The 26,311-nt window shown below is 37.3% G+C and overlaps 1 protein-coding gene across 1 annotated transcript; it reads left to right on the forward strand.

The window, feature by feature from the left end:
- Positions 1 to 1,691: 1,691 nt before the first annotated feature.
- On the forward strand, positions 1,692 to 8,845 carry LOC122034207 (SWI/SNF complex subunit SWI3D-like). Its single transcript, XM_042593354.1, has 7 exons — positions 1,692 to 2,265; positions 2,608 to 3,125; positions 5,880 to 6,512; positions 6,601 to 6,767; positions 6,848 to 7,407; positions 8,072 to 8,268; positions 8,427 to 8,845. The coding sequence occupies exons 1-7, from the start codon at positions 1,785 to 1,787 to the stop codon at positions 8,694 to 8,696; spliced, it is 2,826 nt and encodes a 941-aa protein (XP_042449288.1). The 5' UTR covers positions 1,692 to 1,784; the 3' UTR covers positions 8,697 to 8,845.
- Positions 8,846 to 26,311: the final 17,466 nt, after the last annotated feature.

The following is a 26,311-nucleotide window of genomic DNA, read 5'->3' on the forward strand; positions in this document are numbered from 1 at the left end:
TGACTCCCGTGGCCTCCAGCTGACCGACGGTTGCGCTTCATCCATCATGATTGGGAATTGCAGCTTATTAAATGCAAATCAGATGTGAATTATGCTGCTCATCAAGGACTTTAATCTTTCATTATTGCACAACAATATTTGATATTAAACTCTGAAAATAATTTACATTTGGTGAATTGTACTAAACATAATAAATACTATGGATCCTCTCTTCTGATCATCTTGTGATACTGACGCAATTGATCTTCTGTAAATGCTGTCTTCGTATCTACTCACATACTATTTCGCATGCATTTTTTTATCGAGATATTTATTTTGGACTTCAAATTGGAACAAATTTGTATACTTTTTATAAACAAAATAATGGAGGATCAAGAGTTTAAAATGGTTGTATAGTTCTTTCCCCAACTTTAAGATAATATTTTTTATCTATTTTATTAATAGACGAAAACAAAAATATTTTCCTAAACATAATTGAATACTCTAATAGGATAATAAGTAATATAAGAAATGTTATTGATATTAAACATAGATTATACTGTCTAAATCATGTTTTTTTATAACATGATAGTAAAAGGGAGATTTTTTTTTTTATAAATGTATTATAACTAAGATCAAATCATGGATAATTGGAGGATAATTTGGTACCCTAAACATATTTTTTATAATAAAAAAAATGAAATTATCACATTAACAGGACTAGAGCCGGTCCTATAAATATAGAGAGACCTTAAAATCCAACCGATAAATGTATGGGTGGAGGTCTAACGAAGGGTGATGAAATCCTCTACGAAAATTTAACACTCTATCTCTACCATCATTATCCATGCACCCACCCATTGAGCTAATGATGGACACATGTTTTTTATAATAGATATTATGTGACTTTGTCATATAATTGTAATTGAAATGGTTAATTTGTGCTTTCCCTAATTTATTATTGGTTAATTTAACTATAAATTGTCCTAAGATCTCTAACATCAAATTTAACTTCCTCCTTTGTCCTGCATAGAAAAAATTTATTCTCATTCTCTCTATATAAAATTTTCTTTGCTTCATCTTCCTACTTTGATTTATCTAATTACCTTATTTTTTAACTAAAAAAAATATATATATAATTTATTCTAAACTCAACATCATTTAATTAGAATCGTCCAATAGATTCAACCTAAGCCAATGATATAAGCTTCAAATTGATTGATTAAAGGAAAAAAAAATACTTAATTAGATAGAAAATATATTCGATTCTAATTAAATATTATTAAATTTAAGATAAATTATACTTCCTTTTAAACTTTGTTAAGAATGAAAAAAAGGACGTATTTAATTTAATAGAAAATATATTAGATTTTAATTTAAATATATTAAATTTAGAAAAAATTATATCTACTTTTTATATCTATAAAAAATTAGGATAATTAGATAAATAAAGTTAAAGTAAAAGAAAATTTACTTGTAGGAGTGGGAATAAATTTTTAATAGGAAGTTAGTTAGTTTGGTGTCATGCAGTTTAGGCAATTTATCCTTAATTTAAACCGATAAATCTAGTTTTTTTTTAATATTTGTTTGCAATTTTAATTTTTTTTCTTACCATTTTTGTAAAAAAAAATAAATTTATTTAACATAATGCATAAAATTCACTTGGTACTGTTACAAACAATATAACAATTTAGATTTGTAGTTTGGGAAAATAAAAGGCGAGAAGGGAATGGTGTCTGTGTCTGCTCTACTTTGGGACGCACTTCACACGGCTGGATCGAGCATCGAAGGACGGCGAGGATGCGATGGAGACGAAAGGCGGCAACGACCGTGCATCCCTGGGCAGCGCAGAGGCATCTGCACCCAACTCAACGGCTGCGCCGGCGCCTGCTCGGCCACCCCCTCCGGAAACCCTAACCGAAGCTCCACGGAGGAGGACTGGCGGAAACAAGAGAAAAGCCTCGGGTTCAGCCTCCTCCTCCTCCGCACCCACGAAGCGCCCGGCCAAGGAGAGGAGTCTCCTCCATCACGTCTTGCCCGTGCATAACGGCCCTTGTACTAGAGCCCGGCAATCACCCCTCAAGCACGCGACCGCCGCCGGAAATAGGCCTCAACAGCTTGCCTCGAAGTCCTCGTTGGCGTCGGATGCTGGGGGTAAGGGCGCTTTATCTGCTGCTGGTTCGATTAAAGCGGAGGAGGAGGTAGTTCATGAGCAACTCGTGGATAAGGAGTTCGAAGCCATTCGATCAAGAGGTGCCAAGGTTCATGCTGTTCCTACTCCTGCTGGTGAGGTCTCTGACCATTAGTGTAATCGCGGATTTTATGCTTGGCAAACCTCTTGTCGGTAAACCTACGTAATTGATGTTTGGTTCTTAAATTTCTTTGTTTTTTTGTTCATCTATTTTATTTTTTTACTTGTTTTTTTTGTAGTTTTATAAAGATTTTACTTGAAAATGTTTCAGCTTTTCAAACCGCATCCTCGAGATTTTTTGTGATTTCTGCTTTCCGAGGCTGTATATATTCTATAAAGTCTCGTGAAGTGCTGGTTTCTGCCAATGAAATGCGTTTACCACGACTGGAAATCGCATTGTGCACTGGACTGATAGGTGCATTGTCTACTTTTTGTAGGATGGTTCTCATGGAAGATGGTTCATCCTGTGGAGAAGCATACCCTGCCTTCTTTTTTCGATGGCAAGTCCGAGAACAGGACGCCTGAAGTTTACATGGAGATTAGGAATTCTATCATGAAGAAATTTCATTCTGATCCAGAAATACTGATTGAACTCAAAGATTTTTCTGAGCTCTCTGTCGGAGATATTGATGCGAGGCAAGAGGTCTTCAAGTTCTTGGACCACTGGGGTCTGATAAATTTCCATCCTTTCCCACCAGCTAAATCTGAAGCTATCATAGCTGATGCCTATGATGAAGATAAAACATCGTCTTTGGTTGATAAGTTGTATCAATTTGAAACAATTCAGTCATTGCCCCAGATTGCTTCTAAATATGAATCCTTGCTACCTAAGCCACAATCTTTGCTTCCAGAATCTAGCCTAGGTGATGATTTGGTTAGGCGAGTTGGTGTTGATTACCATTGCAACTCTTGCTCAGCTGATTGCTCTAGAAAGCGTTACCATTGCCAAACGCAGGTTAGTGAGTGCTTTTACTGTAGTGCTTAGTGATTACTATTACATTTTGATTTCCATCGTCAATGATATTGAGAATCTGTGGATGCAACAATTAGCATGCATCATGTGTTTTGTTTTCAATGAGTCTCCCAGATGTGTCAGGTTTACTTGAAGAGGAGGAAGCAGGAGATAAAGGGAGTAGCTTAGGTGAGGGAAAGAGAACAAGATCATACTATTTTACTTCTGTCCATTTTCAATCGCCCTGTTTTAACTTGGATGGACCCTGAATGAAGAAAGTGATACTACTTATATCTATTGGAGACTCAAAATTCATCTCTTTCACTTTTGTCAATTTGAGTGGAAATAAAATGTAAATTGCAGTAAATTAAATCCCTTCTTCCTCTCCTCTACCTGATCAAGAAATTGACAAATTCATCTCTTTCCTTTTCTGATTTTCTCTTATTTCCATGTAAACATGCACTTACGGACTGACTTACAAGGCTTACTACAAAGGAGATGCTTGGTTTTGTCTAAATCCTGTAAATTAATTTTCCTATAACTTCTTGGTTCTTGCAGTAGCTAAAAGCTCTCTTGCATCTGGTAACACCTTGGCATTGTGATTGCTTGGTGTATCCTAATATATCTAGATTATACTTTGGAGATATAAATGGAAATTCCTCATTGTTTTGTGTGGTCTCAACCGAGTGAACATCACAACTTATCTAGATCTGTAATCCAAACTTCCCTAGTCAGACATTGCATGCAAGATTGAATTCTTGCAGTATATTCAAATATCATTCCAATGTCAATATCATTTATGTAGTCCACTAAAAAGTGTTTTTTATGTAAAGGCTGTGATTACACAATATTAATCTCATGCTAAATTTTATGAGCAGAGCTGTATTGCCAAACCGATGCCTGAGGAGATTGTTTGAAATCATAGACTTCTTTTCAGTTTGCTTGCTTTTCCAGTCACCCTGGAACAAGAAAAGTTGGTGGCTGTTTCTAACGTTCTCTTGGAAGTCATCATTTAGAAAAGAACATTCTGTGTCTCTCTGGTGGAGAGGCCAATCGTCAAACTATATATAAGAAAATTAAAATGCAAATAGAAGTCATCCTTGCAGCAAGGGAGAAAGCATGACCATATAAATGAGTGTACTCTTGCCACCAGGGATGACATCAATTTGCTAAGTAGTAACTTGAGATGCTGATAGGCTCATTTAAATGTCAACTTTCTTCATCGAATAAATCTGTAACTCTGTAACTTGATAAATTTAGATCAACATTCAAGATTTTAAATTCTTGTGATTATGCATTAATCAATTTCATGTGTTAGAGTGTAAGATAAAAAAAAAGACATTTAAATTATCTGATCTGCATTTTGTTCAATTTTTCCAGAACATCGATAAAGCTGTAAGTTCCAAGTTACTAGAGGAGATGAATAAAAATATGAGGGTTGTAAAGCTTTTGGCTGGCAGACTTCAACTGCTAATGGATATTCTTTGTATTAGTGAAACATTAGGATTGAAAGCAGTAATTATGGAATGACCATGCCTAAGACATATTGTCTCCAGTATGCCTTTTCACTAATAGCCTGCTGTTTTACATTACATATACAAGCTTCAATTGCTTATAATGATTTTAAGCAATAAATGCCTTGTGCAGATCTCCAGTGCCGACCACCATCTAGTTATTTGTCTACTCCTTTTGGCTTCCACAATTGATGGAAGATGCAACTCAGTTGGTTTGTAATAACCAACTCATGTATAGTAATTGACTAATTTCCATTTGAGGATTATTAGCATCCAAATAGCTAGATTGCTTTTGTTGGTTGGTGTCACTCCTCAACTAATCCCACATCTGAAATGGAGGGTAGATAAGGTCAATATTATAACTTGGAATGAGAGATTTTTTGGCTGCATGTTGAACTCTTTAGGCCCACGTAGAAAGGGTTACCTTTGGCATGGAACCATCATTGTCCTAGGTATCACTGAAACTTTTTATATGCAGACTATGTTTGGGTTTTATGTGTCAAGACTGAAATGGGCTATATGTTCTTGTGACAGTGTAATAAGGTAGGTTGCCCTTTAGAAGGTTTGGGCTGTTCACATACAAAAGTAAGGTGGTATACTGACTCTCCGAGTTCCCTCTTTTTTGGAACCTCGTAAGAGTGTTTCCCCATCTAAAGTGAGTGATTGAGTGACAAGATTTTTATAATTCCAATCCTCTTCTTTTGTCAATGATTTTGCTGAGTTACACTGGAACATTAAGAACTCTGTCATGAGGTTCTTAGACAATATTACCTAGGGAGGGTAGATAAAGTATCAGGTTTTGGTTAATCAATCATTATGTTATTTAAATAAAAATTAAATTCCCATCTTACTCAGCATGAGGCATTAGCTTCCTTCCAAAGGTCTTCCCATTGACCACCCAAAAATGCTTCATCTTGCAATAAAAATCTTAACATATAAGTGATGGATTTGCTACTCTTAAAATTGTTTAATTCTTCAAGTCAATGCATTATTAATGAAGAATGCAAGTATAGGTTCTTTCTATTTGGCATCATCCCATCTGTTATTCTGCAAAGAGTTGAAAAAATGCATTTGATAGACTTGCTACTCGTAAACTAGTTTGTTATTTTAAGGCAATATATTACTAATGAAGAATACAAGTATGAGTTCTTGCTGCTTGGCCTCATCCTGTCTTCTATTCTGCAAAGAATTGCTCCAATACATTTACTGTAGTCACATTCCTAATGTGTTTGTATTTTCACAGGCAGATTTTGATTTGTGCACTGATTGCTTTAATGATGGTAAGTTTGGATCTGGCATGGCACGAGCTGATTTTATTCTGATGGAATCAGCAGAGTTTCCTGGGTTGAATGGTGGAAGTTGGACAGATCAAGAAACATTACTTCTATTAGAAGCCTTAGAGCTTTTCGGGGAGAACTGGAATGAGATTGCGGAACATGTTGCTACCAAAACCAAATCCCAATGCATCTTACATTTTCTTCAAATGCCCATTGAGGATTCTTTCATAGAAAATGATGATGTTGCTGATGATAATTACCTAGATAGCAACGATCACATTACAGAAAATAAAGAACCAACAGCCAAAAGTACTTCTGAGGTGGTGGAAGCAGACAAGAAAGAAACAAATGAATCCTCTCGTGAAGATACTGTTGGAGTTGAAACCAGTAAACTAGATGCTTTTGAGACAGTAGATGAACCTATGACTTCCAAACCAGATTCTCTGGTGGATGGAAATACTTGTAATGCTAAAAATTTCCATGAAGGTGAGACCAACTTTGCCATTGATGCACTGAAGGCTGCATTTCAGGCTGTAGGATATTTTCCTGAACAAGGATTGGGTTCATTTGCAGAAGCTGGAAACCCAGTGATGGCACTTGTAAGTCCATGTGTAAATTGACCTGCTGGATGTAATATGATTGCTTCAAGTTCTTTTAGATTTTGATCATCAAATGTTCTCTTTGCAGGCAGCATTCTTATCTAGCATTGTTGAACCTGATGCTGTTCTAACCTCTTGCCGCAGTTCTCTTGGAGCCATGTCAGAAGACATGCCTGGTGTTCAGCTTGCTACTAGGCATTGTTTTATCCTTGAAGATCCACCAAAAGACTGCAAGGACCCACTTACCACTGTGAGGTATTCAGCCTGATCAAATATGATTAAAGATTAACTTGACATGATAAAATAAACTTGATACTTATCAAACAAAATTACAGTTCTGTTGCCGAAGCCATCAACAAGGAGTCTAACACGGATGAAAGGAAAATGCAAAGTTTAGATGCCACTAACAAATCCAAAGATGAGGATGTAGCTTCAGTTTCCATCGAGAATGAGAAATCCCTTTTGTTGCAAGATTCCTCAACAACACACACTGATGAAAAAGCAGCACAGGAGGCTTCTCCTTCAAAGAAAGCACCAAGCCCTGTCCAGAACTCTGTTGACCAGTCTTTGCCTACAGAGAAATCTTTATCTGCTAATGTGAATGATGTAGCAGATACTGCTTTGACTGTAACCTCAATGCCAAGTGCTTCCAAAGAAACTGAAGATTTGGCTTCTAAAGAACAAATTGCAAAAGGTCAGGAGAGTAGTGATTCTATGTTAGTGGATGAGAAACTAAATAGTGTTGACAATTCAAATGATTTAGCTTCAACCGACATGATACCTCAGCAAACAGATTCATCCAAAGGCGCAGAAAATACAGATACTTCAATTGTATTGGAAGGACATGAGCAGATGCAAACAGGGGCTTCAACTAATGGAACCAAAGAAAAAGCAGGTGAATTTAGTACATTTTGGATTGTTAATCTTATACCCTCATGTGGATTGATTATATTGATTTTCTAGTATGAACCATTGGAACTATGTTTTCCACTCTTTTTATGCAGTCCACCTGAGCGGACTTTTTGTCATCTGAAAAATTTACCAAGTCACTCAAACACCCAGTGTGCAACTCTCCTAGGTTCCCTTTAGTAACCTGATCAATGTGAAAAAATGCCTAGCTGGAAAATCTGTGAAGCCCACTCTAATATATGGTGTTCGTTAGGCCTGCACCATTGTGTATTTCTTTTTTTCTCTTTTGAGAATTGGCAATAAAACTTTTTCGACATCATCAAATTACTGGATGAAAAGAATATGCTTGATTAAATAACACAGGGTGATTGATCAAGGAAAACATTATGGTTAATCTTTAGAGGTCTCTTTTAATATATAAGATAACATGATTGGACGATCTTATATATTTAAATAAGTATACGTAGCCAGATTGTTTACCTAGGCTCCTTTTTTATTTGCTTGAAATTGCGATGCACTGTTGCATAGCCAGATTGTTTACATGATTCATGGACATCAGACTAGCTGACCTTGTACTTGCATGCATGATGATAGATAGTGGTCATGATGACTGTCAGGATTATGGAAATGATAATCCATGTCTTTTGCAGATGATTGCGAAAGGAACGAGGCAAGCAATGTGGAGAAAAATTTCAACCCAACTGAAATTGAAGATGGCCACAACTTAGATAGATTAAAACGTGCTGCACTTACTGCACTCTCAGCTGCTTCTGTTAAGGCTAAGCTTCTTGCCAAGCTGGAAGAAGATGAAGTGCGGAGACTTATCTCATTAATCATTGATAAGCAGGTACTCAAGGAAATATACATCTTATCTGAGTCTCTCTCATACTAATTTGTGGATCAACATGTCCAAAATATGGATATCATTTAAAAGTTAAAAAATATTCCATTTGCCAATTTGAAGTTCTATATTGCCGTCGGTTATCAGCATTTTCTCCTCTGCAGCTGCACAAGTTGGAGACAAAATTGTCACTTTTCTCTGACATTGAAAGTGTGGTGTTGCGGATGAGAGAACAAACAGAGAAGGCAAGACACAGACTAATGTTTGAGCGTTCTCAAATTATTGCGGCTAGACTTGGTGTGCCCCCTTCCTCTCTCAGAGCAAACCAGGCTTCCCTACCAGCGAATCGTTTGGCCATGGGATATGGTACCTCTGGCCCAAGACCTTTTAACATGGCAACCCAGAAGCAACCACCACCTCTAAGTCGGCAATGAAGATGGGAATGCATTTGTTTTTCCATTCTCTGGTAGGCCTATTACTTTTGGTTTTTATTCTCATTGTTGTATAAAAAACGCATGTGAAAAAACGAGCTCAGAATATGTTTTTGGTTGGACACTTTTACAAGCTTGAACATTCCTAATCATCTCAATTGTCAGGGAGTCCAGTATTTTTTCCCCTTTTTTCTTTTTGTTCGTTATTTTAGAGCTTTCAGTTCTTGCTGGATGTTGTGTGGTTGTACCTGCCATGCTCTTAAGATACTAACGGTTAATTGACTCAATGACAGAATTATTATTATTTTTCCGCAAGCTGATTAATTTTTCTCACCAAACGAGGTAATTGCTACTGAAACATCACATTTGAATGTACATACATGTACTTGTATGATCCTTCAGGAGCAGTTGAACTGATGAATATATTGGCTTAAATGGTTCGTATCTTCCATTTTTTTTTTCCAGACAGTAGGGACATGGAGGTTTAAATATCAGTCGCTGCCATAGCACTGCTCAAAGTTAAATGAAGGTTAAATTCGGACGATTAGGATCAGTTAAATTATATTTGTTTCTCCATATCAATTAAGGATTGTTAACTCAGTAAGCTTCATCGATCAAGCCAATATAACTAGGGTGGTAAACAAGCTGAGTTAAATTTGGAGATATTCAAACTTGTTTGATAAAATAATCGAGTTGAGTTTAAAATAAATTAAATTTTTAAAATGATTATTTAAGCTTGGCTTGATTTTTTTTTTATGAGCTTGAGTTTTTTTGAAACTTGACTCGAGCTTGATTTGTTTAGATGTTGTTGAACTTTCAATTTAAGTTCGGTTCGAATTTGATTCGTTTAGATGTTATCGAACTTTCAATTCAAGTTTTTTTTATTGTTTAAAATTTTTAGTTGGTTCATTGGTTATTGAGTGATAATTTAAATTTATTTTATTTTTATTATTTATTTAATATATTAAAAAGAGTTTTATTAACTAATGTAGTTTATGAATATTGTTCATGAACATTATTTACGAACGTTATTCACGAATGTAAACGAGTTGAACATATATGTATTCAAACTTATTTGTAGTTGAACACATGTGTGTTCAAATTTGTTTATTTAATTTAACGAACTGTTCAAATTTATTTATTGAATTAATTTTATGCATATTGAAAGAACATAAATAAGTTCTTATTAAATCGAATATTAAACTTGTTTATGAACACCTGATATATAACTCATGAACTACCATTGTCGTTGATTGATGACGTGCTGCCGTCATAGTAATCAACTATCATCACCTAATTCACTATTGTCACCCATCCTTATTTGTGGGGCCGGACCCAAGGGGCCCTAAGATGATAATTCCACCTTTGCAACTATTGTCACCCATCCTTACCTCACTCCATCCATCACTTATCCTCTCGATTATCATAATTTATCTTCCTCATGATGACCAATCTAATACGATAGAAACATTAGGGGTTAACAATTTTATCTTTTGCAACTATGGTCACCCATCCCGAACCAGGGCCAGGGAACTTGAATCCATCGCTTGTGCGACTCAGATCCATAAAGTAGGACATGCTGTTTTCAGGGCTTTTTCTGTGAGTTTTTTTGACGGTGTGAAAGTGTCCGTATATCGAATAACTCCAAGAATGGAGACTTTAGGAGTCGAGTACTTAATTTTTTTTAAAAAAGTGCATCAGGAAAGAGGGAACAACTATTGTACATCGCCGGAGGATGTCGTAAAGCAGAGGGCAAACTGAAAAGCAGAGGGCCCAATCCCTTGACCATTGCTCGATATTCAATTTGTTTGATGTGGTAATATAATAACACATGACACGTCCATAGAGAGTCTCTTTCATCGGACCGCCTTCGTCATCACGACACATCACACTTCTCATCTGATTGCACGCAATAGCCCGGACAGACCAATTTTTCCCGAATAAAGCTCAAATAAATATCCTTTTAAAAAAAATAAAAATCTAAATTTTAGACGGTAGTTTAATTTAAATTAAGCAAACACTAGTAAGAAGCCTGCCTAACAATATTGGCAGTCTATATATATTTTCTTACATATTTTTAATTAATTTATCTATAATCAATAAAATATTTTTATAGGATTAAAGATGAGCATTAAAAAAAATGATAAAACTTTTACCTGAATTTAGTGGTGATAAGAGATGATGCATTTCTCAAATAATTTGATGGATAAAATCTAAGACGAGGTCATCTATCGATAAGTCTTGAATACCTTATATAAAGTTTTTTTGGATGAGTCTAGTGATTAGCGCATGAGGTATTGTCACAATGAAGTCTGTGATTTGAATCTCGGCAAAGCTGAGGAAAATATCTCCCTTATGTGCTAGTCATTATTTCAAATACTAGTAGTCATCCATGATTTACCTCTTCCGTGTTGATCCTGAGATGAATTGACGAGGACGCTGGAGGTGAAAGTATTCATCTTTTACCATAATGAATACCTTATATAAAAAAATAATGATATTCTTTCCTTTATTGAAGTATGACTATTTATATTGCTTGCCTATTCAATTTACTAAGTTGTCATGTTGATCTTCAATTTACTAAGTTGTCATGTTGATGTCATATTGATATTACTCTTTCTTTTATTGAAGTATTGATGTTTCTCACCTATTCAAGTTACTAAGTTGTCATGTTGATGTTACTCTTTCCTTTATTGAAGTATTGATGTTTATAATATATTCCATTTACTAAGTTGGCATGTTGATGTCATATTGATGTTTTAATTTTTTTTAATCGGGTATTCAAATCATACAATTTGATTAATCCTAAAAATAACTGAATTAATTCTATTAAAATTTTTTATCGATCATCAGAATAAATTAAGAAGTATAAATAAATTTTAACCGAGGAGGCAACATCTAAAGTTTTTAAACTTTTTAAGCGTAATGCATCTAAGAGGGTGCTTGGTTTGTAGAAGTGAATGAAAATGAGAATGAGATTGATAGAAATGGAGAATGAATATGGGTATTATTTGAAACCGAATAGTATTTTTTTTTCTATTCCTCTTTTTTTTTTAGGTAATGATTCATTTCTATGTTTAGGGCAATGAATCCGTGGGACCCACCGCTAATCCCTAAACCAAACATCTATTTTTAATTCCTTTCTTATTCTCCATTCTTATTCTATCAAACCAAACACCCCTAAATGATATTTGAACTTTTTTATTTAGAGAACTTATATATCCTACCTTTTACTCTCATATATAGGGACAATTTTTTTAATAGCAAATTGTGGGAAAGCCAACTCACTAAATTTTAATATTAATTATGTAATATTAAAAAAAAGTATTCATTTAATACTACAATTTCGAGAAAATTTTCGGTTCAGTCCTAAATATTTGGATACTTTTTTGATTCGGTCCTAATTATTTTAACATTTTCGATTGCATCCCAAATATTTTTTAAAAATTTCTGGTTCAATCCTTCCGTGTATGTCATTGTTAAAAGTAATAGAACATGCTTACGTGCAACTCACACATAATAAAAGACCCAAAATCCCAAATGTAAAAATCTAATTATTTTCTTCCCATCGTTTTTTTCATTTTGTTTCCCATCATTCTTTCCCAAAACGCATACATCATTCTTTCTTTCTCTATGCTTTTATCACTTATTCTTTCTCCTGTCAACCTAAAGCTGGCATAATGGAAATTCTTGCCGCTCAGAATGAAATCAATGGTGTTCTTCTAACGAGTACATATCTCCAGCTTCCTTTCTTGAATTTTATGTGCTTGGTGTCGATTTGATTCATTTTACCATGAACCATTGCAAGATTGCATTGTATTTGAGCGGAAAGTAAACTTCATTCTTAGTCTTCCCTTGTGCTGATTTTGAATTCTCCAAGAATTTTAGTAGTTCGATTTTACATTTCTATAAGTATTCTTTGACAATATTTAAGTGTATAAGTAAGGGTTTTTCTTTAATTTCAATTTTATTGAAATTCATTCATTGTTTGAGCAATAATTTTAATTAAAAGTTCTTTTTTTGTCCGGTAGAATTTAGAATTTTCGATTCCAAAAAATGGTGAGACCTCATTATTTGAGCAGTAAATTGATGACACTATCATATTCACATTCCATAATATTTATTTAGAAAGATATTTAATATTTCATTATTTTACTTTATGGCCTAACGTAGAAGAAAACATACGTTATTTTTGTTGGACTTTGTCCGAGTGTTTATGACTGTTGACAAGATGCATGTTGATACAATGATAGGGAGATGAAAAGATGTGGGCAAGAGCGGCATTTAAGTCATTTTACTATTTAGGATTGTAAGAGGAGGGATTCTTTGTTGTCTCAAAATGGGCCAGCACCGCCTGCTCTTTCCATGTCAACGCCACCAACCCCCTTGGTCGCCACTTCCTCTCCCGTGAGCGGTCGCCTTCTCTCTCACGTTCACGCACGTTGCCGCCCCAGACTGATTACGACGCCGCCTCTCTCCCTCTTCTCCTCTGCTCTCTCTCTTGACCAGGCCGTTTTCAGCGGCTCGTGGCTCCACAGTCACCCCCGTCGCCTCCAACAGCCGCCCCCGTCACCTCACGCATGTGAGCGCCGCCGCCTCCCCTCAAGTGAACAGCAGCCCTCGGATAGGGCTGTAAACGAGTCAAATCGAGTCGAGTTTAGGGTGTTCAAGCTTTTTGATAAGGTAACCGAGTCGAGCTTAAAATGAACCAAGTTTTTGAAATGATTATTCAAGCTTGGATTGGTTTATTTTTTATGAACTTGAGCGTGTTTAAAGCTTGGCTTGAGCTTGGTTTGTTTAGATGTTATCGAGTTCTCAATTCAAGCTTGACTTGAGCTTGGTTTGTTTAGATATTATCAAGCTCTCAATTCAAACTAGTTTGATTATTTGAAATTTTTAATTGTTTGATTGGTTATTGAGCTTGATAATTTAAATTTATTTATTTATTTAAATTTATTTTATTATTTATTTAACATATTGAAAAGAGTTTTATTATGAATATGGTTTGTGAATATTATTCACGAACGTTGTTTGTGAATATTGTTCACGAACGTTGTTCATGAACATTAACGAGTTGAACACATATGTGTTCAAGCTTGTTTGTTTAGTTTAATGAACTGTTTAAGCTTGTTTGTTTAATTAATCTTGTATATATTGAACGAACATAAACTTTTGGTGAAGTCAATCTCTAGGGTTATGATATTTGACAATATACCTAAGTCTGGTCAATTTGACCAAGGGTTAATACAAACAGGACTTGGTGCTTGGAAGAGAGAAGTCCAGTCAGGACTAGATGACTAGCAAAGGTAAGTCCTATCTAAAGGATAGACAGGTGAGAAGTCCTGGTGGGTGAAACCATGCCCTAGTGAGTGAAGCTAGGTAGTGGAAGTCCTGGGTGAGTGAAGTCGGGCCCTAGTGAGTGAAGCTAGATAGTGGAAGTCCTGGTGAGTGAACCCAGGCCTTAGCGAGTGAAGCTAGGTGGAGGAAGTCCTGGTGAGTGAAGTCAGGCAATGGAAGTCCTAGTGAGTGAAGCTAGACAACTCTAGGGGGGATAACCCTAGGTTATACTTGAATTCTGTTTTACCTTACCATTTTGTGCTAACTCAGTATTGTAGGGAAGTCTAGACAGGTCGATAGGCTGACTGGATGTCTGACAGATAAATTAAGGTAAGTCAATGGAGGGGAGTGACTTGGTGAGGACACGTTCCCCGTTCGAGGGAACAGTATGCATCGATCCAACTTAAAACCATTTCAGGAATCTAAGTTGAGATCGTGACTAGATTCTGGTCTCGGTAAGATAGAATCTAATTACTATCCTTTTTACTATAATTGTGCTAACATTTTATTTTGTAGGGTAGTATAATTTGTATTTACCTCATACTAATATTTTCTTGCATGAAATTGATGTTCTGGAAAATAATGATCCGGACATCCGGAAGGGATCCGGGCACCCGGAACTAGTCCGGACACCCGAAAAGGATTCAACAAAGCATTATACAAATTCCTAGCTTCAAGAGTTGTTCCCACTTTGTTTCTCTTTGAGTGATGATGGTAATGCATTATACAACATCAAAACAAACATAAATAGTGTTTGTTTTGGAGCTCAAGCCAGAAAATGACATTTGATTGGATATAATTCTATTCGGAAAAGGAAACAAAGCAGTCATTTCCAATCTCACGAGTTTGATTATTTCTTTTAAAATGCACATTTTAAGATAATTTTTTATGTTTTACTTGTAGATAATAATACTAATATAAACAAGAACCGCAACATTAGGAATTTGTTGAATCAAATATCAACTGACTGGTTCACCTGTAATGTTAAATATATACAAATTATAACATCAACATTATCTTTGATCATATATACAAGAACGGGAAAATACAAGAACTAACAATAGAAATAACACGTTAAAGCATCTTGCTTTTACGGATGATATTGTGCTTGAACTCCCAACACTTTGACTTGGTCTTCTTCATTATTAATTATGAATACTATGAAAAATTAATCAATGAAATGTCCTTGTTTTGAATTTATCGGTATTTACCCCCCCCCCCCCCCCGTGTTTGGAGTCATTGTATTAGCCATGGTTGTCTTTTTTTTTCATAGGACTTGATCTTGTAACCTTTGAATAAACATTTATAGAGAAAAAATGGTAAAAAAAAGATTACTTAAATAAAAATTAGTAAAAGAGAAAAATATAAGGACTTGGTTTGAATATATTAAATTTACTGGATCTTTTGTTGTGGTTTGAATATATGATACCTCTATATTCTCCTTGCATGACCTTTGGTTGTGTCCTGATCCACAACATTTCCTGTAGTGGTTGTCTCTTTTAGCACCTCTCAACTTAGTCACTTTCTTCTGACCTATTTTGTTCTTAGATGCATGAGGAGGTTCATCTGGTTCCCTTATTTGTAACTTTGCTGGTCTCCCAATTTTGTCAACGTAAATTGGAGGTAATGGTGGTGGCAAATCACATTTTGGCAAGAGATATTGTCCATTTACGGGCATTATTGACATTGCATAACATCTGTTGTACGTATTGGTCATGTAATAATGATGGATATGTAGGACCGTTGGGCCGGCTAGAAGGGGCGGTTAAATAGTCCTGTAAAATCAAAAACAAAAGCAACCCTTCTCGAACTCTTAAACTAACACTTGTATAAAATTAGCTAAGCAGAAATACAAGAAAGAAACGAGGCACCGTGTTTGATTTGGTTACAACCGGGGAGGTTGTTAATCCAAGGAAAGTAATCGCACTAAAAACTCCTTCGGGCGGAGAAGCCTCTTACACCGGTGAAAGCACAAAAATAGAAGCTAAACTAGAACAGTGAGCGCACAAGTGTTTGGAATGCTAATTACTGAGTTGATGAAAAAGCTTCTGGACCAAGGCTATATTTATAGCCTTGGTCGGGGCGCCTGGAAGGGTTCCGGGCGCCCTGGGGGGATAAAACTTTTATCCCCCCAACGTTCAGATCGCGTAAATCGAGATTCTGGTCAAAATCAGGGTCCGGGCGCCCGGAAGGGTTCCGGGCGCCCCGGAGCCCAAAGTCAACAGCGTTGACTTTTTTGTCCGGGACCTCTTCTCTGGTTCAGTCCCTCCTCAGTCCGGTTCTTCTCCTTCGGATCCGCTCGCTTGGGTGATCTCTGCCATCCGGAAAAGGGCTCACCCGAACCCAACTTCCGGTCTTCTCGAGCGAGCTTCCCTCCGGCTTCTCGTCCCTCGGAATCGCTGCGTGTTTCCTTCTCGTCCGCCGACGTACTCATCAGCAGTCTTCGTCCCTCGGACGCACCGCGTGCCGTCCTTCTCGCTAGCTGCGTCTCTTGCTCCCCGAGCAATCTTCCGTTCCAGCTTTCGTCCCTCGGAACCACCGCACGCTTCCTTCTCGTCCGCCGGTGTACTCTTCAGCAGCACCTCATCCCTCGGACTGCCGTCCTTCTCGCTAGCTGCGTCTTCCGCTCGACTACCTGTGTTCCTAAGCTCCTGTACACTTAGACACAAGGTTAAAACAAATAGGACCTACCTTAACTTGTTGATCACACCAAAACAACCTTGGGGTTCCAACAATCTCCCCCTTTTTGGTGTGATCAACCCAAGTTAAGCTAGGGTTAAAATAGACATAAAATTGAATCAAGTAAATTAACTTAAATTGCAATTTAAGTGCAAAAAGATAGACAAAATTAAATCTATCTACCTACCTCCCCCTAGACTTATACTTTCCCTTCTCCCCCTTTGATCACAAAAAAAATGGAGTTCCAAGAAAAACAATCTAAGGGTTAAGGACTTAGAAAAGTAATTCTAAATTTTTAAGAGATTTAGAAAATTTTTCTAAGTAATTTAAGCTGAGATTTCTAGTTTAAAAAAAGTTCTTAACTTAGAAAAAAAATGATTTTTTGAGAATATTTCTAAGTAAAAAAAATCCTAAAAAATTTTAATTTAAAAAAATCCTAACTTACATTTTTAAGTATTTTTTTTTAAAATATTGACTTAGGCACAAAAATTTCTAAGTAAGTAAATTTCTAATTTGAAATAAAATGTTTTGAATAACCTTTTTCAAGCACTAATTAATTCTTTTATTAATGCTTTATTAGTAAGTTAATTAAACATTTATTTCAATATTTTGGCTTCCAGGTCGTGGCGAGGCACTAGGCCTTCTTGGTTATTGGAGCAACAACCACTTCCTTAGACAAAGCCTCATAAAGAAATTCTTTGTTTAATTTTCTCACTTAAAGCGCTAATTTTAATTTTAAAATTAATTTAAGCATGACTTCGGAACCCAATATAGGTTCCAGCCTACTGGATTAACTAACTGGATTAACTAAAAAGTTTTTAGGAACATATTTTCTTGAAATGTTTCTAATTTGTCCAGGGTGATATTTAAAGTACCAATTTAAATTATTAAATCTTCTAACATTAGTTTTAGATGAACATGCATGGTTTCTCAAGTTATCTACTTGCATTTTCAAATCATTATTTTCAAGTTTCAATTTTTCATTTGCTAGTTTTAATTTATCTAATTCTTCTAAGGGACAAGACTTAGCTAGAATTACTTTTAAATTTTTATTTTCACTTTCTAATTTGCAGCAATCTTTTGTTAAAAGTTTAACGAACTTAAACATTTTATCGGGAGTAAGAGATCGTACCTGACTTACCTTTTCGATCTCGTTGTCCGTTTCTCCCCCTGAGCTGCTGCTTTCTTCTGACGTGTCTCCCCCTTCATCGATGCTCTCGATGCTCATTTCGGAAGAGCTTGAATCGCAGTCGTCATCTTGATGACTCGCCATCAGTGCGAGTCCGGAGAAAGCTTCGACTTCCGATTCGGACGATGATCGTCCCACGTCGCCTTTAGGGCCTTTCACTTTTGGATAGGCTTCTTACCCTTCTCCTTGTCCTTGTTCTTCAGCTTGGGGCAGTTGTCCTTGACGTGCCCTTCTTCATCGCAGTGGTAGCAGCGGATCGTTCTTCTCTTCTTTCCCTGCGGATGGTTAGTAGATCTGGATTTACAAAGTTTCTTGAATCTTCTTACCATCATTACCATTTCCTCGTCGTCGAGAGAGGATTCCGATTCTGGTTCGTCTCTCGAGGCTTTGAGGGCGACGTTGTTTTTAGGCTCCTTCATTCCTGCACATCTTGACTCATGCACTTCAAATGTTGAAAAGAATTCTTCTAATGAAATCTTTTCTAAATCTTTAGAAATATAAAATGCATCTACTAATGATGCCCATTTGGTATTTCTAGGAAAGGAATTTAGAGCGTACCTGAGCGAATCTCGGTTACTTACCTTTTCTCCGAGATTCGAAAGTCCGATGATAATTTCTTTTATTCTCGAGTGCAGATGCGCGACTGACTCGTCTTCCCCAAGTCGCAGGCTGGTGAGCTGATTGCGAAGCAGATCTCTTCTGGCGAGCTTTGCTTCGGACGTTCCTTCGTGCAGCTCGAGGAATTTCTCCCAAAGTTCCTTTGCAGAGTTGTATTTACCAATCCTGTTGACTTCTTGAGGCGGAAGAACGCTCAGCAGATGGTACTCTGCTTTGCCGTTCGCCACGAAGTCGGCCTGCTCCTTTTTTGTCCATTTATCTATTTCCTTGTCCTCTGGAGCTTGAAAACCAAGTTTCATTGTTAAAAATAATTCAATATCTGTTGTAAGAAATACCTGCATATGTTTTTTCCAAGTGGCAAAATCCCCTTCGAATTTCGGCGGGTGAATGCTTGGTCCGGCCATCTCGTTGCTTCGTTCGGCGGTTAGTCCTCCTGAAGCGCCTTGGCTCTGATACCACTTGTAGGACTGTTGGGGCGGCTAGAAGGGGGGGTTGAATAGCCTTGTAAAATCAAAAACAAAAGCAACCCTTCTCGAACTCTTAAACTAACACTTGTATAAAATTAGCTAAGCAGAAATACAAGAAAGAAACGAGGCATCGTGTTTGACTTGGTTACAACCGGGGAGGTTGTTAATCCAAGGAAAGTAATCGCACTAAAAACTCCTTCGGGCGGAGAAGCCTCTTACACCGGTGAAAGCACAAAAACAGAAGCTAAACTAGAACAGTGAGCGCACAAGTGTTTGGAATGCTAATTACTGAGTTGATGAAAAAGCTACTGGACCAAGGCTATATTTATAGCCTTGGTTGGGGCGCCTGGAAGGGTTCCGGGCGCCCGGAAGGGTTCCGGGCGCCCCGGATGGCTCCGGGCGCCCCGGAGCCCAAAGTCAATAGCGTTGACTTTTTTGTCCGGGACCTCTTCTCTGGTTCAGTCCCTCCTCGGTCCGGTTCTTCTCCTTCGGATCCGCTCGCTTGGGTGATCTCTGCCATCCGGAAAAGGGCTCACCCGAACCCAACTTCCGGTCTTCTCGAGCGAGCTTCCCTCCGGCTTCTCGTCCCTCGGAATCGCTGCGTGTTTCCTTCTCGTCCGCCGGCGTACTCATCCGCAGTCTTCGTCCCTCGGACGCACCGCGTGTCGTCCTTCTCGCTAGCTGCGTCTGTTGCTCCCCGAGCAATCTTCCGCTCCAGCTTTCGTCCCTCGGAACCACCGCACGCTTCCTTCTCGTCCGTCGGTGTACTCTTCCGCAGCACCTCATCCCTCGGACTACCTTCCTTCTCGCTAGCTGCGTCTTCCGCTCGACTACCTGTGTTCCTAAGCTCCTGCACACTTAGACACAAGGTTAAAACAAACAGGACCTACCTTAACTTGTTGATCACACCAAAACAACCTTGGGGTTCCAACAGGATAGAGACAAGTGATGGATGTATGTCTCTGGATCTTCTTTTTTTGCACCAAATCGCACATACAACATGTTTGCATGGAATGCCAGTCAAACCCCATTTCTACAATAACAACTCCAACTTGATAGGTCAATAAAATGTGGCTAAGACATATTCATTATTTAGAAGTGCATTTCATCTGACATCATGGGGGAGTATCCAACAGCTAATTTCTAATTCTGTGCCAACACATCTCTTATCTTTGGACAAATTCCGTTGTTCTATTTTTTTTTTGTCTTCACCCTATTCATTATAAATATGTTGGAACTCTAATGTTACTTTTGATATGATCAACCAAGTTAGGTTAGGTCTTGTGATGATTTGATCCTTGTATCTAAGTGTGTAGGAGTTTAGGAGCACAGAAAGTCGAGTGGAAGACGCGGCTAGTGAGGATAGTACGGGAGAGAGCCGACGGGCTCGGTGCATCCGAGGAACGAGGTACCGTGGAAGAGTATATCGGTGGATGTGAAGGACATGCACGACGTTCGAGTGACGAGAAGCCAAAGCGGAAGCTTGTTCGAGAAGAAGGCCGAAATTGGATTCGAGTAAGCTTTGTTTCGATTGCTCGAAATCACCTAGGCGATCGGAGCAGCTGAAGAGCTAGAGTGGAGCTATGAAGCTGCTAGAGGTGCCTTCAACAAGAGTTGAAGGTGCCTCCGCGACCTTCAGGCAAAAGGCACCTTCAATGGCTGAATGCGCCTTCAACCAGCCATAGAAGGCACATTCGACAAGGCAATTTGGTCATTGGCGGAAAGGATAAAGTTTTATCCTTTGCCTCGTTGGAGGCACCTTCCAACCCTATGGAAGGCACCTTCAGCCTGAGGATAAGTTTTTCCAGGGGCTATAAAAATACCCCTGGACTTAGGAAAGAGATAAAAACTTGTGTATTGATTTTCTAACAATAGTCTGAGCTATTAATGAGTGTAAGAGGCTTCTTTGCCTTCAGTGAAGGAAACTTTTTAAGAGCTTTCATTTGACTTCGATTAACAACCACCTAGGTTGTAACCAAGTAAATTCTGATGCCTCTTTCTTTAGTTTCTTATTGTTTAATTTTATTTGTTATTACTGGTAACCTGAGTTGAAAGATCGAGAAGGTGTTTAGTTTTTCTGTTTCAAACAACTCAACCCTCTCCAGCCATCCTACCTGGTCCAACAAGTGGTATCAGAGCGAGGTTTGCTTCAGGAGGACTAACCGTCGAACGAAGGACACGAGATAGTCGTCAGACCAAGCATCTACTCACCAAAGTTCAAGGGGGAGTTCACGAGCTGGAAAAAGAGAATGGACGTATTTTTCAAAACAGACTTTGATTTATTATTAATAATGAAATTTGGTTTTGAAGCACACAAGGGCAAGGAAAAGTTTCAATGGACGAAGAAGGAGCAACCGACTTCGTGGCAAACGGCAAAGCAGAGTTTCATCTGCTGAGCGTGTTGCCATCACAAGAAGTCAACCAGATTGGAGCCTACAAGTCCGTAAAAGAACTCTGGGAGAAATTCCTGGAACTACACGAAGCAATCTCGGAGGTGAAACTTGCGAGATGGGACCTACTTCACAACCAGCTACCAACCTTCGATTTGAAGAAGATGAGATCATTGCACACCTTCACTCGAGGATTAAGGAGCTCATCACCGAACTTTCGAATCTCAGAGAAAAGGTAAGTAATCGAGATTCGCTAAGGTACACTCTTAATGCATTCCCTAGAAATACGAAATGGGCATTATTAGTAGATGCCTACTATATCTCTAAGGATTTAGAATCTATTATCTTAGAAGAGTTATTTTTAACTTTTGAATTCTATAAATCAAGATGTGCAGATACAAAGAAGGAGCCGAAGCACGACATTACCCTTAAGGCAAAGATGGATGAACAAGATTCAGAGTCCTCTCTCGATGACGAGGAAACGGTAATGATGGTAAGACGTTTTAAAAAGTTACTTAAATCTAGAAAATCTAACCATCCGCAGGGTAAAAAGAGAAGAACAATCAGATGCTACCACTGTAATGAAGAAGAGCACGTTAAAGACAACTACCCTAAGTTAAAGATCAATGAGAAGGACAAAGGCAAGAATAAGAAGCCCGTACAAAAGAACAAATACAAGACCTTAAAGGCGACGTGAGATGAAACGTCGTCCGAATTAAATGTCGAAGCCTTTTACGGACTTGCGTTGATAGCAAGTCATCAAGAAGATGAACATGAAGAAAGCTCGTCCGAAATGAGTATCAAGAACATCAATGAAGGGGGAGCGTCAACAGAAGAAAGCAGCAGCTCAGGGGGAGGTACGGACAACGAGATCGAAAAGGTAAGTCAGGTATGATCTCTTCCACCTGATAAGTTGTTTAAACGTGTTAAATTATTAACTAAAGACTGTTGCAAACTTGAAAAAGAAAATAAAGAGTTGAAATTAATTCTAGCCAAAACTTGTCCATTAGAAAAATTTGACAAAATAAAATAAGAAAATGATATTTTATAAAAAGAAATAAAAAAACTTGAAAAATCATGCATGCTCATATAATACAAGTAGTAGAAAATTTAATGGTCTAAATTGATATTTTTATTACCACAAGGACGAGTTATAAAAATTTCTTAGAAATATATATCAAAGAAATTTCTAATTAACCTAGTTGGAAGGAACCTATATTGGGTTCCAAAAACTTGTCTAAATTAAAAGTTTAATTAGACTTAGGGATTTTAGAGAGTACATTAAATATTTGATTTCATTATGAGGTTTTATCTAGAAGTGGTTGATGATCCAATAACCAAGAAGGTCTAGTGCCTCGCCACAGCCTGGAACCAATTAACGAAATAAAATATTTAATTGACTAATTGATAAAATATTGAATAACAATTAGACAATGCTTTACATAGTTATTAACATTTCTCAAATTTTTTCCTTAGAATTTTATTTTGGAAATTCCTTTTGCAAAACTTAAAGTTTCTAAATTATTTACATTGCAAATTTTTCTAAATGATATCAAACTTATTTTTTTTTTCAAAGTTTTTTTTACAATTTTCAAAACACTTGATAAGTTTTTTAAAATTATTAGAAAATCTGTGTTTTTTTTTAAAAAAAATAAAAACTCTCTTATTTAAATTACCCTTAGATTTTTTTTACCCTATTTTTTATGTGATCAAAGGGGGAGAAGGGAAGATTAAGTTAAGTCTAGGGGAGGTAGTAATTCAAATAAAAAATTTAATTTTAAGTTAAATTTGAAAATCTTTTTGCACTTTATTGCATAACTATAATTTTATTATTTTTACTTTTTGGTTAGTTAATCCTAATTTAACTTGGGTTGCTCACATCAAAAAAAGGGGAGATTGTTGGAACCCCAAGGTTATTTTTGGTGTGATCAACCAAGTTAAGTTATGTCCTATTATGGTTTGATCCTTCTGTCTAAGTGTGCAGGAGCTTAGGAGCATAGGAAGTCGAGCGGAAGATTCAGCTAACGAGAAGGACGGCACGGGAGAGAGCCGACGGGCTTGGTTCGTCCGAGGGACGAGGTGCCGCGGAAGAGTATACCGATGGACGAGAAGGATGTGTGCGATATTTGAGGGATGAGAAGCCGAAGCGGAAGCCTGCTCGAGGAGAATGCCGAAATTGGGTTAGGGTAAATCTTATTTCGATTGGCCAAAATCACCCAGACGATCAGAGCAGCTGAAGAGTGGAGCTATGGAGCTGCTAGAGGCGCCTTCAACAGGAGTTGAAGGCGCCTCCGCAACCTTTGGGCAGAAGGCACCTTCAATGGCTGAAGGTGCCTTCAACCAGCCATGGAAGACGCCTTCGACCAGACAATCTGGCCGTTGGTGGAAAGGATAAAGTTTTATCCTTTGCCTCGCTGGAGACGTCTTCCAACCCTATGCAAGGTGCCTTCAGCCTAAGGATAAGTTTTTCCAGGGGTTATAAAAAGACTCCTGGACCTAGGAAAGAGATAGCAACTTGTGTATTGATTTCCTAGCAATAGTCTGAGCTATTAATGAGTGTAAGAGAATTCTCCGCCTTCAGTGAAGGAAACTTTTTAAGAGCTTTCATTGACTTGGATTAACAACCACCTAGATTGTAACCAAGTAAATTCTAGTGCCTCTTTCTTTAGTTTCTTATTGTTTAATTTTATTTGCTATTGCTGTTAACCTGAGTTGAAAGCATGAGAGGGTATTTAGTTTTTCTGTTTTAGGCAACTCAATCCTCTCCAGCCAGCCTACCCGGTCCAACAAAATCTATTCATCAACATATTTCGTATTTACTCAAACATTACATCGACATTTCCCTAGCATCCAATATCATACTATTAAAACTTTCACACATATTGTTCGTCAAGATAACAGTTTTTGGAAGCGTGCTAAAGTGTGACCTGGTCTAGTGATTTTCAAGTTTTTTCACCAGCCATTCATAGGCAGCTGGTTCAATGGCCTTGAGTTCCTGCATTCACCGACGAAATTCTTCAATTCTTATTGCATTGGTTGTGGCCCATAATACAGTCTTAATCGACAGGCTCTTGAATCCGTCGTGTTTCATATTGCTGTAAGGTGTCCTACACAAAATCGATGCTCCACATATGGAAACAAATCTTCAAATGCAGGAAGCAGTCCCTTCTGCTTATCTGACATGAAGGTCCAATTGATGTCATTCAGTAGCCCAATATCATCATCCAGTAGTTGCAAAAATCATATCCAACTATCTTTGTTATCACGCTCAACCAATGCATAACATGCTGGAAATATGTTATTATTCGGGTCCAATTCCATAGCTGAAAGCAATTATCCATCGTATTTTCCTTTCAGAAAACATCCATCAACACCAATGACACGTCTGCAGGAATCTTTGAATCCTATCTTACAAGCTGAGAAACACATGTATATAACCTCTGGAATCTTGCACCTTCATCATCCTCTAACAACTTCAAAACTATTGTGGCCCCTTCATCTGATCTTTTCACCTCTGTACAATAATTCCTTATCTTGTTAAATTGTTCCTCATGCATCCCTTGTAGCAACTTCAGAGCTTTTCTCTTTGCTAAATAAGCCACCTTTCTTAACACATTGCATCTGAATTTTTTGTAAATATCCTCTCTAAATTCTTTTGTTCCCAATTTAGGATTTGTCACAAAGGTTTCAACCAAACTCTTTCTTAACCAGGTTAAGTCGATAGATTTATTGGTTAAATCCCAAGAACAATTATTATGATCGTCAAAATAAGTTCTCACCTACCAACAACTATTCTGACTCATTTTTGCCACATGAATCATCCATCTACATCCATCATACTATCATACTTGCATTGTGCCCAAAGCCTTATCTTGTCATTCTTAACGAAATTCACTACCTTTCCTTCATTGATGCAATAATTTTCGATTGCAATTTTTGCCTCTTCCTTTGAGTTGAAGATCAACCCAATCTTTAAATATGGAATTCCAGATTCTTTGTTGGGATCAAATGTGAGATATGCTTGTCTTTCCTTATCATCAGAATCATGAACACTTTTAAGTCTATCTTCGCTTTCACAAACATCATCCTCATCATCTTGGACAAACTCATTTGAAACTTCCCTCTCATCAACAACATTTTTCCTCTTACTAGAATTTAAATTATGGTCCATCAACGAAGCTGACTTTCAAGTATGCTGGCTTTGGAGGATTTCGTCTTCTAACAACTCACCGTCACTAAGTTCATGACCACTTAGTTCATGGCTTGAAGCTTTAAGGTGCTCTAAATATATCTCAACCTTGTAGTTTTGTGGAATATGATTTCTAATATTCAGAACATCTACATCAATTTCCAAATGTCTAACTTTTTTAGCTTTTCCTCCAAAGTTGTGCCAAAATTTCAATGAATTTTTTTTCTTTAGATCCAACTTACTCTGCAAAATCCCATAATTCGATCAAGCCTAGCTTATCAAGGTCAACAAAGTCGAAATACTCAACACTTCCACCGATGTATTCGTTGTGTTTACCACGAGCTTGGAATTTTTCATTGTAATGCCACTTCACAATAATCTGACTGAAATCTCCCATTCTCCCTAAATATAAAATATAGGAAATCATTGGCAAAAAAACATGCATTATACATTAATCAGTATGTACTTTGGCATAATAAATTAATTGATAAATTATCATAATTTGGAGAAAGACGATGGGAAAAATGATGTTTTGGGGAAAGAACGATGGAAAAAAAGAAAGAGCGATGGGAAGAAAGAAATTAGGTTTTCACATTTGGGATTTTGGTTTTTTATTATGTGTGAGTTGCACGTGAGCATGTTCTATTACTTTTAACAATGAAATAGACAGAATGACTGAACCGGGAATTTTTTAAAAACATTTGGGATACAACCGAGAATGTTAAAATAATTAGGACTGAACTGGTAAT

The sequence above is a fragment of the Zingiber officinale genome, chromosome 11B (assembly GCF_018446385.1).
Source record: "Zingiber officinale cultivar Zhangliang chromosome 11B, Zo_v1.1, whole genome shotgun sequence".
Taxonomy (NCBI): Eukaryota; Viridiplantae; Streptophyta; class Magnoliopsida; order Zingiberales; family Zingiberaceae; genus Zingiber; species Zingiber officinale.

Bases quoted from the DNA above. Each gene is read 5' to 3' on its own strand.
- LOC122034207 (XM_042593354.1), top strand. From the start codon at position 1,785: ATGGAGACGAAAGGCGGCAACGACCGTGCATCCCTGGGCAGCGCAGAG. The intron at 6,513-6,600 runs GTAAGTCCATGT...TTCTCTTTGCAG, and splicing joins GAAACCCAGTGATGGCACTT to GCAGCATTCTTATCTAGCAT. The intron at 7,408-8,071 runs GTGAATTTAGTA...TGTCTTTTGCAG, and splicing joins TGGAACCAAAGAAAAAGCAG to ATGATTGCGAAAGGAACGAG.